The 14,067-nt window shown below is 33.7% G+C and overlaps 3 protein-coding genes and 1 non-coding gene across 4 annotated transcripts; 3 read left to right on the forward strand and 1 right to left on the reverse strand.

Annotated features, from left to right (window-relative positions):
- Window positions 1-923: 923 nt before the first annotated feature.
- On the forward strand, window positions 924-4,248 carry LOC108339026 (expansin-B3). Its single transcript, XM_017576176.2, has 4 exons — window positions 924-1,238; window positions 1,794-2,094; window positions 2,550-2,679; window positions 3,665-4,248. The coding sequence occupies exons 1-4, from the start codon at window positions 1,064-1,066 to the stop codon at window positions 3,857-3,859; spliced, it is 801 nt and encodes a 266-aa protein (XP_017431665.1). The 5' UTR covers window positions 924-1,063; the 3' UTR covers window positions 3,860-4,248.
- Window positions 4,249-4,964: 716 nt separating this feature from the next.
- On the reverse strand, window positions 4,965-5,046 carry TRNAS-GCU (transfer RNA serine (anticodon GCU)). Its single transcript has one exon. It is a non-coding gene; the product is annotated as a tRNA-Ser (tRNA).
- A 4,661-nt stretch (window positions 5,047-9,707) lies between these two features.
- Window positions 9,708-11,254, forward strand: LOC108340779 (expansin-A16). The gene is made up of 3 exons (XM_017578353.1): window positions 9,708-9,958; window positions 10,055-10,373; window positions 10,617-11,254. The coding sequence occupies exons 1-3, from the start codon at window positions 9,826-9,828 to the stop codon at window positions 10,927-10,929; spliced, it is 765 nt and encodes a 254-aa protein (XP_017433842.1). The 5' UTR covers window positions 9,708-9,825; the 3' UTR covers window positions 10,930-11,254.
- A 337-nt stretch (window positions 11,255-11,591) lies between these two features.
- Window positions 11,592-14,064, forward strand: LOC108340778 (lanC-like protein GCL2). Its single transcript, XM_017578351.2, has 6 exons — window positions 11,592-11,909; window positions 11,998-12,176; window positions 12,253-12,364; window positions 12,851-12,967; window positions 13,078-13,395; window positions 13,507-14,064. The coding sequence occupies exons 1-6, from the start codon at window positions 11,730-11,732 to the stop codon at window positions 13,843-13,845; spliced, it is 1,245 nt and encodes a 414-aa protein (XP_017433840.1). The 5' UTR covers window positions 11,592-11,729; the 3' UTR covers window positions 13,846-14,064.
- The last annotated feature ends 3 nt before the right edge of the window (window positions 14,065-14,067 follow it).

The raw sequence follows: 14,067 nt of genomic DNA on the forward strand, positions 1-14,067 counted from the left end.
CGTTCCACTTACGCATTATTCACTCTACGCTACTCTAAAATACTCAATAGTGAAAATCATTCACTAAACATTCAACTAAGAGCCGAGGCTCTTGAAAATCACTCGCCTAACTTGAGCGTCGGAGTACCTTTTGCAAGTACATCCACCCTTGTCAAGAAGGAGACCGATCGGCTTGTGCCAACACTGATCGGTCAACAGTAGGAGTTTGGAGGCGAGCGAACGGCCCAGACGCATAAGCAGGTTGATCGGTCTAAAGCATCTTTTTCCTATTTCATGCACGGTATTTACAATGTACAACTTTTATGCATTTTTTTTATAACAGTCTGGGTATGTTTCCTAAAGTATAATATTTATCTTTGTTTTCTTTTAATTTTTTTCTTTCAATAAATTTTTATATATTAAAAATGATAGATAAGCTTTGAAATCTGAATATAACTGAAATGTCATAATTATAATGATGTTTAAGATGACTTTATTTAAAAATAAATAAATATTTTAATTGTATGGTTATAAAAAAAAATGTAAATGTATTCAATTCATATTAAGTATACTAAGATTTTCTGTACAATAATTTTATAAACGAAAACATCAGTAATTTACTTAATTGTATAAAAGTTCAAAATAAATTACAAATTTTTTAAAATATTTAACTCGAGATGAAGAGAGGAGGTGACTCATCTGTGAGCCAACCCTTAACACCCTTATTATTTACTCCTTAAAACCCTGACCCTAATCCGTTTCTTAGTTTCCAGGGTGATATGACTAATAGACCCTTGTGCCTTCTACCCGCGCAAACGCGGAATTAACGCCTTAACTAACGGTGGGACCCAAATTAAGTTCTTACTGGTACCCTTTCGTAAATAACACCAAATGAATGGACCACATCGTAAACACGGTTACGCCTGTTGTACTATAAGAAACCCAAAACTCCTTTTAACTGTCTAACTAAACTAAGCCCACAGACACTCACCACTCTGCCGCCACCACACTGTCGGCAACGCCCCAAACGCCACTCTTTCGTTCCAACCGCCTCGGCGCGCCACCCACTTTGCTTCTGTGCACAATGCAGCTACACCGTGCCTCCACCGCGGCAAAAGGCCTTGCCTGCTTCATTTTTGCCTTGAAACTCGTGCTGTTGTACGCCGCCGAGGGACAGCCTCAGCACCGCGGTCCCGACCTACATTGGTACCCCGGAACCGCCACCTGGTACGGCGACCCCGAAGGAGACGGAAGCACCGGTAAATGACCTTCACAAGATCTCTTCTTTCCACATTTCACTCACTAACACACAAACACACTTCACTCGCCGAGTTAACTCAGTGAATACAAATGCAGAGACATAAAGACAAAATTTAGATTCTTATCTATTTAGGTGAAATCTTAATTTTAACTAAAAGTTACAAAATTTAGATATAATTTTTTTGAGATTTGGTATGAGTACAACAATTTAGTCTTTTCATCTCTTTCTTAATTGCACAAGTTATTGTCCAATTAGTTTATCTAAGTGCTTTGCTTTCAATTCTGTTCTTAGTTAAAACGTAAGTTTCAGTTTGGAAATTCGCAGATAAAGGTATGCATAACTTGTTTACATAGAAATTTCTTAATCTGACTGAGAAACAGTAAATACATATCTGTTTCAACCTCTATGGCAGTTTTAGGTTCTTTATCCAAGCGATAAAAACTTGTAGAGTTTGGTAAAAGTTTTGGTGAAAAAGCTTACAGATTTTGGTTATGTGGAGTGAGTGTTGTGTTGGGTTAATGATGAGTTTGTAGTGTTAATGTTGTGTGTGAAGGTGGGGCATGTGGGTATGGTTCGATGGTGGATGTGAAGCCGTTCAGGGCGCGAGTGGGAGCAGTGGGGCCCTTGCTGTTCATGAACGGCGAAGGGTGCGGTGCCTGTTACAAGGTGAGGTGTTTGGACAAGAGCATATGTTCGAGACGAGCTGTGACAGTAATAATTACCGACGAGTGCCCAGGTTGCCCCTCTGACCAAACACACTTCGATCTCAGTGGTGCCGCCTTTGGTCGCATGGCCATTGCTGGCGAGAACGGTCCTCTCAGAGACCGTGGTCAAATCCCTGTCATTTACCGAAGGTATGCATATGCATGCATTATGCTTTACAAACATTAAATTTCACATGTGAAATTTTTTTAGTGATTTACAGCTATATATATACACATATATGTAAGTGTGAATCTGAACATTGTTCAGTTGATTATATTACTTTATTTGGGGCAGAGGGACCTTGTTATGTGGCATGGACTCTTTGACTGTGACTGGGACCGTTTTTTCCTTCTTTTGTTTGGTGTGAAGATTTGACTTTTTTTACTGTTTTTCTAACTTATATTATTAACCCAGCTTCCCTTTAGAGGAAAAAAGGTTACTCTCTGTTTGCACTTTCCTGTTTGTTTCTATATATCAGGATGCTACATTATCTGCATCCGAGTGAAATGCCCTTTTGTTTTTGTGGATTCATTAAGGGAAAGGCTCGTTTTAAATATCAATTTCTGATGAGTGAGGTTTGTCCTCTGGTTGTATTATTTTGCAGAACACCGTGTAAATATCCCGGTAGAAAAATTGCTTTTCATGTCAACGAAGGCTCCACACCATTTTGGCTATCACTTCTGGTTGAGTTTGAGGACGCAGAAGGAGATATTGGCTCCATGCATATACGAGAAGTATGCATTTTTCCTCTCTTCTCTATACTTATTTCCACTGATACATAACTTTTTATGCTCTATCTATGTTCCTCATGCATCACAAAATTTATATTTTTATATAAGTTGTAGAAAGAAAGAGTAAAAAATAATGCACGAAAGAAGAATCTTAAAGTTCTGGTCTCAGAGAATCAGATGCCGTTACAGCTAATGGCCTGTAATGTGGTAGTGCGAAATATATTGTTAATATATAGTTTTATGGCTAGAGAGCACACTTGGTTTATTTTTACCAATAATAAAGTGCAACCGGAGGGTAATATATTGATTGCATCTTTGGAACCAGCTTCTTGAAAAGTGTTGCAGATTGGACCAAAAGTAACTACCCAAAGGTGAAATAAAGCATTATGGTCATTACATTTTTTTTACTGTCTAGTCTCCCTTGTGCAGAGTTTGACAATTCCAAATTTTGGGGACGTGTCTCCTTACCACACGTGCCTCAACACTACCATCTTTTGCACTTTAGGAGTAATAGGTTTTTGCCAAAGCTTGCAATTGGTGGAACATCTTCCCTCCTATTAAATATATTATCACAGCCTTATTCCTCATATGCATCATGGTGCCCATTGGCAACATCTAATGGTGCTGCTTTTTCTGTATTTTCTGAACTCAAAGCATGTGATATGGGACCAATGTAAACAGTAACATTCCTCATTTCTCCCCACTCTATGAATTCAGGAACTAAATTGCCAAAACAAGTTACACAGTGAAGTGTTGCTTTGATCTCTATTTGTAGACAAATTATTAAATAGTGCATATACTGTAATTCCTCACATAGTAAGTTGGTGCGAAAAGTTAGGCTTATAACTTTATTCTTAATTATTTGGTAACACTATTGTTGTTGGAAGTCTATCCCGAGTAGATATAAGATGAGTTTGCATACAGACTTTATTTTATAAGTCTATTTTATGACATTGAGTGAGGTTTAAAATCTACTTTTCTTTCGCAGTCGGGATCTACAGAATGGCTGCAAATGAATCACCTCTGGGGTGCAAATTGGTGCATTATTGGGGGACCTTTAAGAGGACCATTCTCAGTGAAATTGAGCTCTTCCACTGGTAGAAGCCTCTCTGCAAGAGATGTTATTCCGGGAAGTTGGGTTCCAAAGGCGACTTACACTTCTCGGCTAAATTTCTACCCTTAGTCACAAGCTTTTGATGAAACTAATGAATACATTTGAAGCAGTTAAAAGTTGGTGATGTCCCATAACTCAAAAGTAGTCTCCATGGGCCTCCAACTCTCTTTTTCTTCCCTTTGTTTGCTATATATACATTAGTTTCTCTTCTTTTTTGATGAGAAAAGTAGCCATTTGGAGTGCACAAGGGCATCCAATGGGGCTTCTGCTTTCTTATTTTTTTGAATATTGATTTTGTATACCTACTTTTGTGGTGTGTTGTAACAGTTGGTAGTAAATGTGTGTAATGTGGCCATCTCCAAATTGGAGAGAGAGCTTGTAGCTTTGTAATTCCTAATGTGTGTAGTGGTCCCATTGGTGTTTTAATGGACATTTATTATTGAATGTTTTAACTTTGATGTCATTGTCTCGTGATAAACTCTACATTGTGGGTCCTCGTGAGGGCTAGTTTCTTTGAGCTCTCATTGCATTAATTAATTTCCATTTAGACCAAAAGAAAAGTGGAAGATCGTTAAAACACATGTGTTTTCTTACCATTTAACGGTTTGAGACTTCGGTTGAAGGTGTTATCATTTCTCAGACTGACTCATACTCACCTTTCCCATCTTCACTACATAAAATAATGCCACTAACGTACTTTTAACACTTTTTTTCTTACTACTTTTTATCATAGTACTCTCTCTTATGATCACATGCATTTCCTAATTACTAAACACATGGTTGTTCAAATGTTGGATGTATGAAAAGGTTGATACATAAGTCTAGTCACTAAATGATTATGGATATCATCATTCAAATAAAAAAAATATGTCTACTAGTAAATAATTTTCTTTTTAGTGCAGATGAAAAAAGTTATCGATTATATCGGTAAAATGTCTATACTTACATTATTTTGTTGAACAATTAGTTCATGAAAATGTAATTAGTAAACAGATTACAATAAAATCACATGAATAGTAATGTATAAATTGTTGCGTGAAATTACCTATACTAATGCGTAAATTATTGCATGAAATCGCCTGTATTAAGAATATAAGCATCCAACTTTCTCTATCTGAAAACTTAAGAAAAGCAAAATGAAAAAAAAAAAACAAAACTGTTTGACTAAAACGAACGTCGCCTGAGAGATTCGAACTCTCGCGGGGAAACCCCATGTACTTAGCAGGCACACGCCTTAACCACTCGGCCAAAGCGACTTTGATGTTCTGTCATATTTCAAAGCCATGACTATTAAAACACCTCTATAACATTTAACTCAGTTACATGTACTAAATATACCATGTTATATTCTAGTTAATAGATATAACATTTGTTAATGGTTTCCAATTACGAATAAAATACTATTTATTAAAAAAAAACTTTAAAAGGTCGTCGTTTGTAAATATATAAATAGTTTTTCAAGATAAAATAATTTTTTAGCCTGTTAATATATATATATATATATATATATATATATATATATATATATATATATATAATAACTGTAATTTCTAATAATTTATATTTCGTTTACCTATTATAAAGTTATTGTAAATCAAAATAGAAAATTTAGATATTCAATATCTTGTTTTTTATAAGATTTGGTTTCACTAATACAAAAGTAAAAATATAATAATATGATTAATGTTTCTCGTAATAAGTGGTGCAGGTAATAAACATTAAATGTATTATTCAAGTTAAAATTAGACATATAAGTGAATTTGAATATTGCGATTTTTTTTGTTATTTATTATTATTGATCCAATTACTATGTGGTTTGTGTTTTGCTATAATCACTGATGGAAAAAAGGATTCTATTATGACTTATTATATGACAAGTGAAATCTTTTTGTCATAATAAGTTAATAGATAGCATTTTCATAATAAAAGTAAGAGTTATTATGATGTACTTTGAAAGACTTGTCATAATAGGTGGATGTGGTGATAATAAACTGATCATTTGACATTTTCATAATAAAAATAAGAGTTATTATGACGTATTTTGAGAAACTTGTCATAATAAGTGGATGAGGTGACAAAATTGAAATTATATTCAAAACGTATTATGACATGTCTAGGAAGATCTATCATAATAGACCTTGTTATGACATTCAGTTCACCACATATCATAATACGTTAGACGCGATGACATGTAGTAAACTATCTCTCAAAGAACTTGAATCTATAATTCTTCCTTTCTTCATGTTCTCTTCATTTTCACGCGTTCTCTCACATTTTCTTTATTTTCATGCATCCTCTCTTCACGTTCTCTTCATTTTCATGTGTCATCTCTTCATGTTCTCTCTTCATCTTTATTCCTCTCGTTGACGTTGTTCTTCTCTTCTTTTCACTTCACGATCTACATACATTACATCGACACCGTAGTCTTTCCACATTATTGGCTCTCCACGCATTGTCTTCAAAATACCTTCTCTTGCGTATAATTAGGTTTCTTCAATAAATATATTAATAATATTTTATTATAATAAAAATTAGAATTTTGTTTATATTAACTTTATTATTATAATTACTATTGATTCAATTTTTTTAATATTTTGATTTGCTGAAAATATTAAAAAATAAGAAAATAAAAATGTAAAATAAACACAATATGAGAGGAGACAATTTTATTTTTCAACAAACATCATAATAGATGAAAGATAAGATATAAAGGAGAGAGGAAAAAAAATCAACAAACATCACTAGTAGACTCAATGGCGGAACTTGCTTCATTCTGCGGGGGCTTTGCTCTCCATTTTTTTTACACACATAAATTAATGTATAAATAATTTTTTTAAAAGTTTTAATATATTTTGTATATTTATATTTTTAAAATTTTTTATGTATCTATTTGAACACTTTCAAGATAAGACAAGATAGAAAAAGATAAAATCCAACAAAGCATCAAAATAACTTAGTGTGTATCAAATATCAGTATATTAATGACTTCTAGCTCAATGTACAATCATAAAATGTTATTCAGAACATACATGTAAGTACAGGTTCATTTTATTTTGTATTATACATTCGGACATATTTGTGATAAGCAAGAATTGGTTTCTTTTCTTTTGTATTATTCACAGAGGTATTTCCGTATGTTCAAGCAAACTTTGGATTTAACCCATTACTAACCATTGCATCATGTATTATATTTGGGCATTTATTGTGATTCTATTATTTTTTTTCTTACACAATGGATATACACAAACCCACTAAATGTTATATAGTTTTTTTTTTTCTTACAATTATGATTGAGTGATGATTGGGATGTCACTCCATTCTAAGTGATCTTATTGGTCTTTGCAAATGTTAGTTGAAATCATTGTTTTTTTACCTTTGAAGATTAGTAGGAGCCACACCATGATAAAGAATGATTGCTGAAGGTACTCATTCACCATGTTGAAAAATCATATATACACTATATTAATTTTAAAACTAACCTCAATTTTATTTATCAAAATTATTTAGATTTCTGAAAGTTTGTTGAGAGAAAGAAATTAGATATTTGGGTATAAAAATCATGAAATAAATTAAATTTTCTTTATTGGGTAAAGAGGGGTGTAGAGTTAGTTTTTGTGCCATGGAGTCTTCAAATAATGAGTGGTTTTGTCTAAAATTCAAATTCTTAGACATAAATAGATTTTCGCTGTATGAAATATAAATTAGTTTTCTAAAATCGATTCTATAAAAGCTAATTCGTTCTTTTGAAAAGGCCAATTCATTTAAAATGTTTTTTTTATTTAAATTGATAAAAATAAAACAAATTTTCAACAAAATGCTCTATAAAAGGGCCTTCTGATGGTTTTTTAAACCATATAATCAATCGAACATGGTTGCAATGATACATTTTCTTGAATTATTTGGTCGAAACTAAACAAATTGAAAAGCCTAACTATTATATATTTTTTAATGTTCGCCTCAATTTAAATACCATTTTTTTCCTAACTGGTTTCAGTTTCTTTCATCTCAAACAAAATAGAGATAAACTTATCATTTTTATAATGAGCTAACAAAATTATGTGGGAATTTTCGATAAATTTACCTTTAAAATATTATTTTTTTACTAAAAAATTTAGTACAATCATCCACACCAATTTTCTTATTAGAATCGATACAAGCATATATTCAAAGGCACTATAATGAATGAATATAAAATCACACCATGCTGAAGTGAGAGAAATTTGTATTAGTGAATAAAATAAATAACATTAATTATTAATAAGAAAATCAATGATCAATGTTACAAAGTATAATGTATTAAAATATTTAATAGTAAATCATATCAATTTCTTTTAAAGTTTACTCAATTTTCTTTTGATACCCTGCTCCATCTTTTATCGTTATCCTAGTTAGAGGGTCTTATTCTGTAAAATATATCAAAATGAATGCTACAAAAATTGTGTATAATCTATAAAAGTAAAAAAACTCAGAAAGTGTAAGAATAATTTACTCAAATATCTTATTTCTTTTCCAGAAGTAAAAAAGTTAATGAGATTTAAGTTTTATACAAATTTATCTTCTCATAATTAGTCAACAATTATGCTATCAATTCATCATGTTAAATTATATTATATACTTTCATATCATGAAAAGATGTTACAAACAAAAAGAGAACAAAGCATGAATGAACTAACCAAATCCTTAAAACACTGCATGTCTCAGAAACAAAATGATTAATAAAGCACCCTTAGCAGTGAATGAAGAGCTTTTGTGTTTTTTTGTGTGTCTGCCACCGAACACAAACCCTAAAACTCTTCTGTATGAATGAACCACATCCATGTTGCAGGCTCCAAACCACCCTTTTGGACTCTCCACTGCATTTCCTGCCTAAAAAGAATAGACAAGAGAAAAAGCATCAAAAGTAAACAAAAGAAAAAAAGCTCCTCGGAATGAGCAACAAATTACCATATTTCTCGGCTTGTTTCATGTCCCCATCATTTGGAAATTAATAATCTTTGCTCAAATTTGTCAATGCTTAGCTCTATGTTTGATTTTCGGTTGGAAAGTTTCAAGCTTTTAATTGCTTTCAGTTGGGTTCAACTGTCAAATTTATTCAAACTATGTTTCACAGATTATAAATTCTAACATATATCACGTGTGAAAAAACCTTAAACAAGAGTTAAAAATGTAAAAAAAAAATGTATGAAGGTGTTTTACTTTATTTTGAGGTAGAAATTTTGTGAATTCATTTAACTCAATTCAGATAAGTGCATTTATTCACTTAAAGGTGTTCTATTTTTTTAATTGTTTTTTATACATTTATAAAAGTAGATTGATATGATTTCTTATAGCATTATAATTCAATTGTTTACCTATTTCATATTTTATTAAATATTATTATAAATATAGTAATAAAAAGTTAAAGTGTTTAACAAATTAATAAATTAAATATTTAAATTATTTAAACATTATTAAATAATATTTTAGTATTTAAAAAAGTTATATTATAAACTTATATATTCAGAAATAATAAATAATTATGATAAAAGAACCTATGAAAATATGATAAAAAAATTAATAAAAGAATAGTTGTTAGTGTGTTACAAGTTCTCACTTTCAGCTTGAATCAAATCCATTTAACTTACGAGTTAAATGAGTTAAATTCATTTTAATCTATATTTAAATAGAAATTAATTTTTTAACTAAATTTCAAATCTTTAATAAGCATAATTGACCCGACTCATTTTCACATTATTATATTAGAAGGGTTAAAAACTATTATTATTTCAAAAATATTAAATTCGTTACCTTTGATTTCTTAATTTGAAATTTAAGTGGGCATTTTAATTTTTTGGAAAAACCATTTTGAACTTTTACCGGAGCTATATCTCCATCTTTTAGCAAGGAGATCAGATCATCATCATTTGCATTAGAAAAGAAACCTCCTTTTACTATTTGTTTAGCCCTTTCTTAGCCCCACATACGACAAAAGCTTAATACACATAAAAGAATTTCAATTTAAAGTTTTAATCAGTTTCTAAGCTGAATTTTCTGAGATGGGTGCTCTTCAGTCTACACTTCTCTACTTGATTTTACTACACTCATGCAAGATTTTTGCTTACAAGGACCAACAATGGAAGAAAGCCACTGCCACTTTTGCCAAAGACTCAGAGGGGTCTCTTGTCACCGGTACTATACTTCTCTCTCTCCTTGGTTCTTCTTACATAGTCTCAGGATGAAAGCAGCATCATGTTTTTGACAATGTGGCTGTACTATGTGTTGCAGAAGGAGCTTGTGGTTATGGAGATCTCCACAAGGAAAGTTATGGAAAACACAGTGCTGGCTTAAGCACCATGTTGTTCAACAGAGGGAGCATATGTGGGGCCTGCTATGAAATCAGATGTGTTGACCACATCTTGTGGTGTGTGATGGGAAGCCCTTCTGTAGTTGTTACTGTAACAGATTTCTGTGCTCCAAATTACGGCCTTTCAGTTGATTATGGTGGCTGGTGCAATTTTCCGAGGGAACATTTTGAGATGTCAAAGACAGCATTTGCTGAAATTGCCAAGAACAAAGCTGATATAGTGCCAGTTCAGTATAGAAGGTAACCAAAATAAAAAGTTTCAATGATAAAGATCGATTACATTCTGTTTAAGGATCTCTATTTTCAGTTAAAATTGGTCTTTACCTTACAGAACATGTTTTTCCTTTTTGTATTTTTGATGTTTTTAGAATTTCACCCCTCACCATAACCAAGTATGTAACATATAAAACCAAAATATTTGGTTCAAAGTAAAGAGAACTTAAAACACATTTGATCTTATGTTAATATTTAAGTTTGTTGCAGAGTAAAGTGTGAAAGAAGTGGTGGCATGAGATTCACAATGAGTGGGGGTTCTCACTTCTATCAGGTGCTGATTTCCAATGTTGGTGTGGATGGTGAAGTGATTGCTGTGAAAGTGAAGGGGTCTAGAACAGGGTGGATACCAATGGCTAGGAACTGGGGACAGAACTGGCATTGCAATGCCAACTTTCAAAACCAGCCTCTGTCCTTTGAGGTAACAATCAGCAGTGGAAAAACACTCACATCTTACAATGTAGCACCTGCAAAGTGGATGTTCGGACAGACATTTGAAGGAAAACAGTTTCAGAATGAGTAGATTCAAAAGTCTAGATAGGATAGGTTTTGGGAGACTTGAAATTTTAGCATTATAAGAACCTGTAATTGTAAACTATGATTAGTGAAATCACCTGTCAAAGAGCACAAGCTTAATTGTATATATATGTTTGCTCATGATTCATGATCAAACACTCGTTCATCCCTGTGGTGAAAATGATGAAAAGGAAAAAAATTGCGCAAAGGGTAACCTATGATCCCTTTCCTAAAGATTCCGTTGATCAAAAGTTCAGTAATTGAGGGAACAAGCATGTAATTAGAAAGTGATGTCATGTGCACTATTCAAATGAAGAACTCATTTTCTTTCCCATCTTGTTATTTATTTTAGTAGCTTGAGCCTTTCTTTTATTCAAAGAACCAAATCCTCGTGTTCATAGAAAAATTTTGATTTTGATTTGAAGTCACTGCTCTCAGTACAAGAAACAAACTCCAGCAGTTTCAACTACTAATTCATGGAATTTTCCAAATATCAAAACAAGATTATGGGAAGAAATATTGCATCTGAATGCTCCAAATCTTTGACAAAACAATCTTAGGAATAAAAAGATCTTCGTTACAAGAAAGGAATGATTTTAATTTATCTTTTATCCAATAAACATTCATTAGATGCCACGTAGAGATAGGTAGATACGAGGTGTCAGCGTAATAGCTCGACATCAGAATACACGAACAACGAAACGGTGACGCTTTCTAAAAATAAGCATCAGCACCGTTCTTCTCTTCACTTGCTTCTGTTCATTCTTCTATTTGGATTTCTAGAATCTTCTCTTCAGACCTGAAACCATGGCGGTTCGGTTCTTCCAGAACCCGATGCCCGAATTCGTACCCGAAGCGACGCCGTCTACTCCGCAGGAGCAAGAAGAAGCGCTCACAGTAGGGGACTCACTCACGAAGCTCCTGGCCATGCCCTACGCGCCACTCTCGGAGCGTCTCAAGCGCGCTGCTCTAGACCTCAAAGAAACGGTACCAAACGAATCCTACCCTCAATTCCTTCTCTTTCTTGTTTTTGACCACGCTTCTCTGCTCTAACGCGTGTGTGGTTTGGTGTCAGATAGTGATAGAAACGTGGGGAGTATCTGGGCAAAAAGATGGAGACTTTACTCTCTACTGCGGCGTTCTGGGCACGGCTTTTCTGCTCTTGAAGTCTTACGAAGTGACACGCAACGGGAACGATCTTTCTCTTTGCTCTCAGATTGTGAAGGCTTGCGATGCCGCTTCCCTTGGTTCCAGGTTCTCTCTGTTTCAATTTTAATTTTACTTTCATGTTTAAGTATAATGGTTCGCGCTTTGAATGAATGGGTGACAGGGATGTGACCTTTATTTGTGGGCGTGCTGGCGTGTGCTCTCTCGGTGCCGTTGTTGCAAAACACGCCGGCGATGATGAGTCCTTGAGGTACTACTTGGCTCAGTTCGAAAAGGTGATTTTTCATCAAATTTTAAGTATGTTTTTGAATTAGCATTTGAAAAATTTGATTACGAATGAAATTGATTTTGAAGGGAAGTAGTTTACGTTAGGATTTTGTTTTGTTTTTTCTTCTAAAAGCAACTTAAGATTTGGTGTAAATATTTTTATCCAATGTTCAAATATCCATAATTTTTTCAACTAGTTTTGAATGAAATGAATCTGAAAGTGGTTAACAATTGTTTCAACTCAAAATCAGTTCTACATCTTTTGGAATTTAAAATTTGTCGGCCGTCCATAATGGTTCTCTCAGGCTTCAGCAGAATTACCGTCCATAATGTTTGGCTTGAGGCTAGAACTCTGCCATCGGAAATGGTTCTGTCACTCTTATTTAATCTAGTTGTTTTGAAGTTATTGCTGTAGTGGTGATATATTAACTGTTTGAGATCAAAATATATGTGATGAATGTAGTAATAAGAATTAACAACCTTTTGGGGTGCAGATTAAGCTACCAAAAGATCTTCCTGACGAGTTGTTATATGGGAGAGTTGGTTTTCTGTGGGCCTGTTTGTTCCTAAACAAGCACCTTGGTCAGGGGACAGTTCCTTCCAGCTATACAGTGGGTTTGGTCTCAACTACTGCTGTCATTTTTTACTCTTTTTGTGTGGTGAATTGGGGAGAAGACTGAATAAGTACAATGGGGTTGTTATGTTTTTGAAAAATTTTCAGGCTATGGTTGTTGATGAAGTCATTAAAAGTGGAAGGAGGATGGGTAGAAAGGGAAGGTGCCCATTGATGTATGAATGGTATGGGGAGAAGTATTGGGGTGCTGCGCATGGATTGGCTGGGATTATGCATGTGCTGATGGATATGGAGTTGAAGCCAGATGAAGTTGAGGACGTTAAGGGAACTCTGAAATACATGATAAGCAATAAATTTTCCAGTGGAAACTATCCCGCTAGTGAAGATGATAGGAAGAGCGATGTTCTTGTGCATTGGTGTCATGGAGCTCCAGGGATAGCCCTTACACTTGTCAAAGCAGCTAAGGTTATTATACATAGATAACTTTAATTCACTTGTTAACATATGTTTTCTCCAATGACAACTTTATAATGGTTTGGGGAGTTGCAATAGTTGTATGTTTTGTGGAATCCACAGGTTTTTGGAGATAAAGAATTCTTGGATGCAGCTATGGAAGCAGGAGAGGTGGTTTGGAATCGTGGTCTGCTGAAGAAAGTTGGGATATGCCATGGCATAAGTGGGAATGCATATGTGTTTCTGTCACTGTACCAACTTACAAGGGATGTGAAGCATCTATATAGAGCCAAGGCTTTTGCTTGCTTTTTGCTTGACAGAGCTCATAAGCTGATATCTGGAGGTGAAATGCATGGAGGTGATAGACCATATTCATTGTTTGAAGGGAAAGGAGGCATGGCTTATCTTTTCTTGGATATGATCGATCCTTCCCAGTCTAAATTTCCAGCGTATGAGCTCTGAGAATATACATAGTTTCAAAATGAGGCCTTTTGTTATGTGTAGTGGTATAAGTTTGGAGTCGCATTATCTTGTGAAGTAAATGAGCTTAGGTTCTTATGAAACAACTATGATGTGGCAACCATAGGTTTCAAAATTTACAATCAGTATGTGAAGCTAAGACAGGTCGAAAATTACTCAGTTATCGTTTACTGGAAATTTTTTATATAGTTTAATTCATAATAT

The sequence above is a fragment of the Vigna angularis genome, chromosome 5 (assembly GCF_016808095.1).
Source record: "Vigna angularis cultivar LongXiaoDou No.4 chromosome 5, ASM1680809v1, whole genome shotgun sequence".
NCBI classification, from domain to species: Eukaryota; Viridiplantae; Streptophyta; class Magnoliopsida; order Fabales; family Fabaceae; genus Vigna; species Vigna angularis.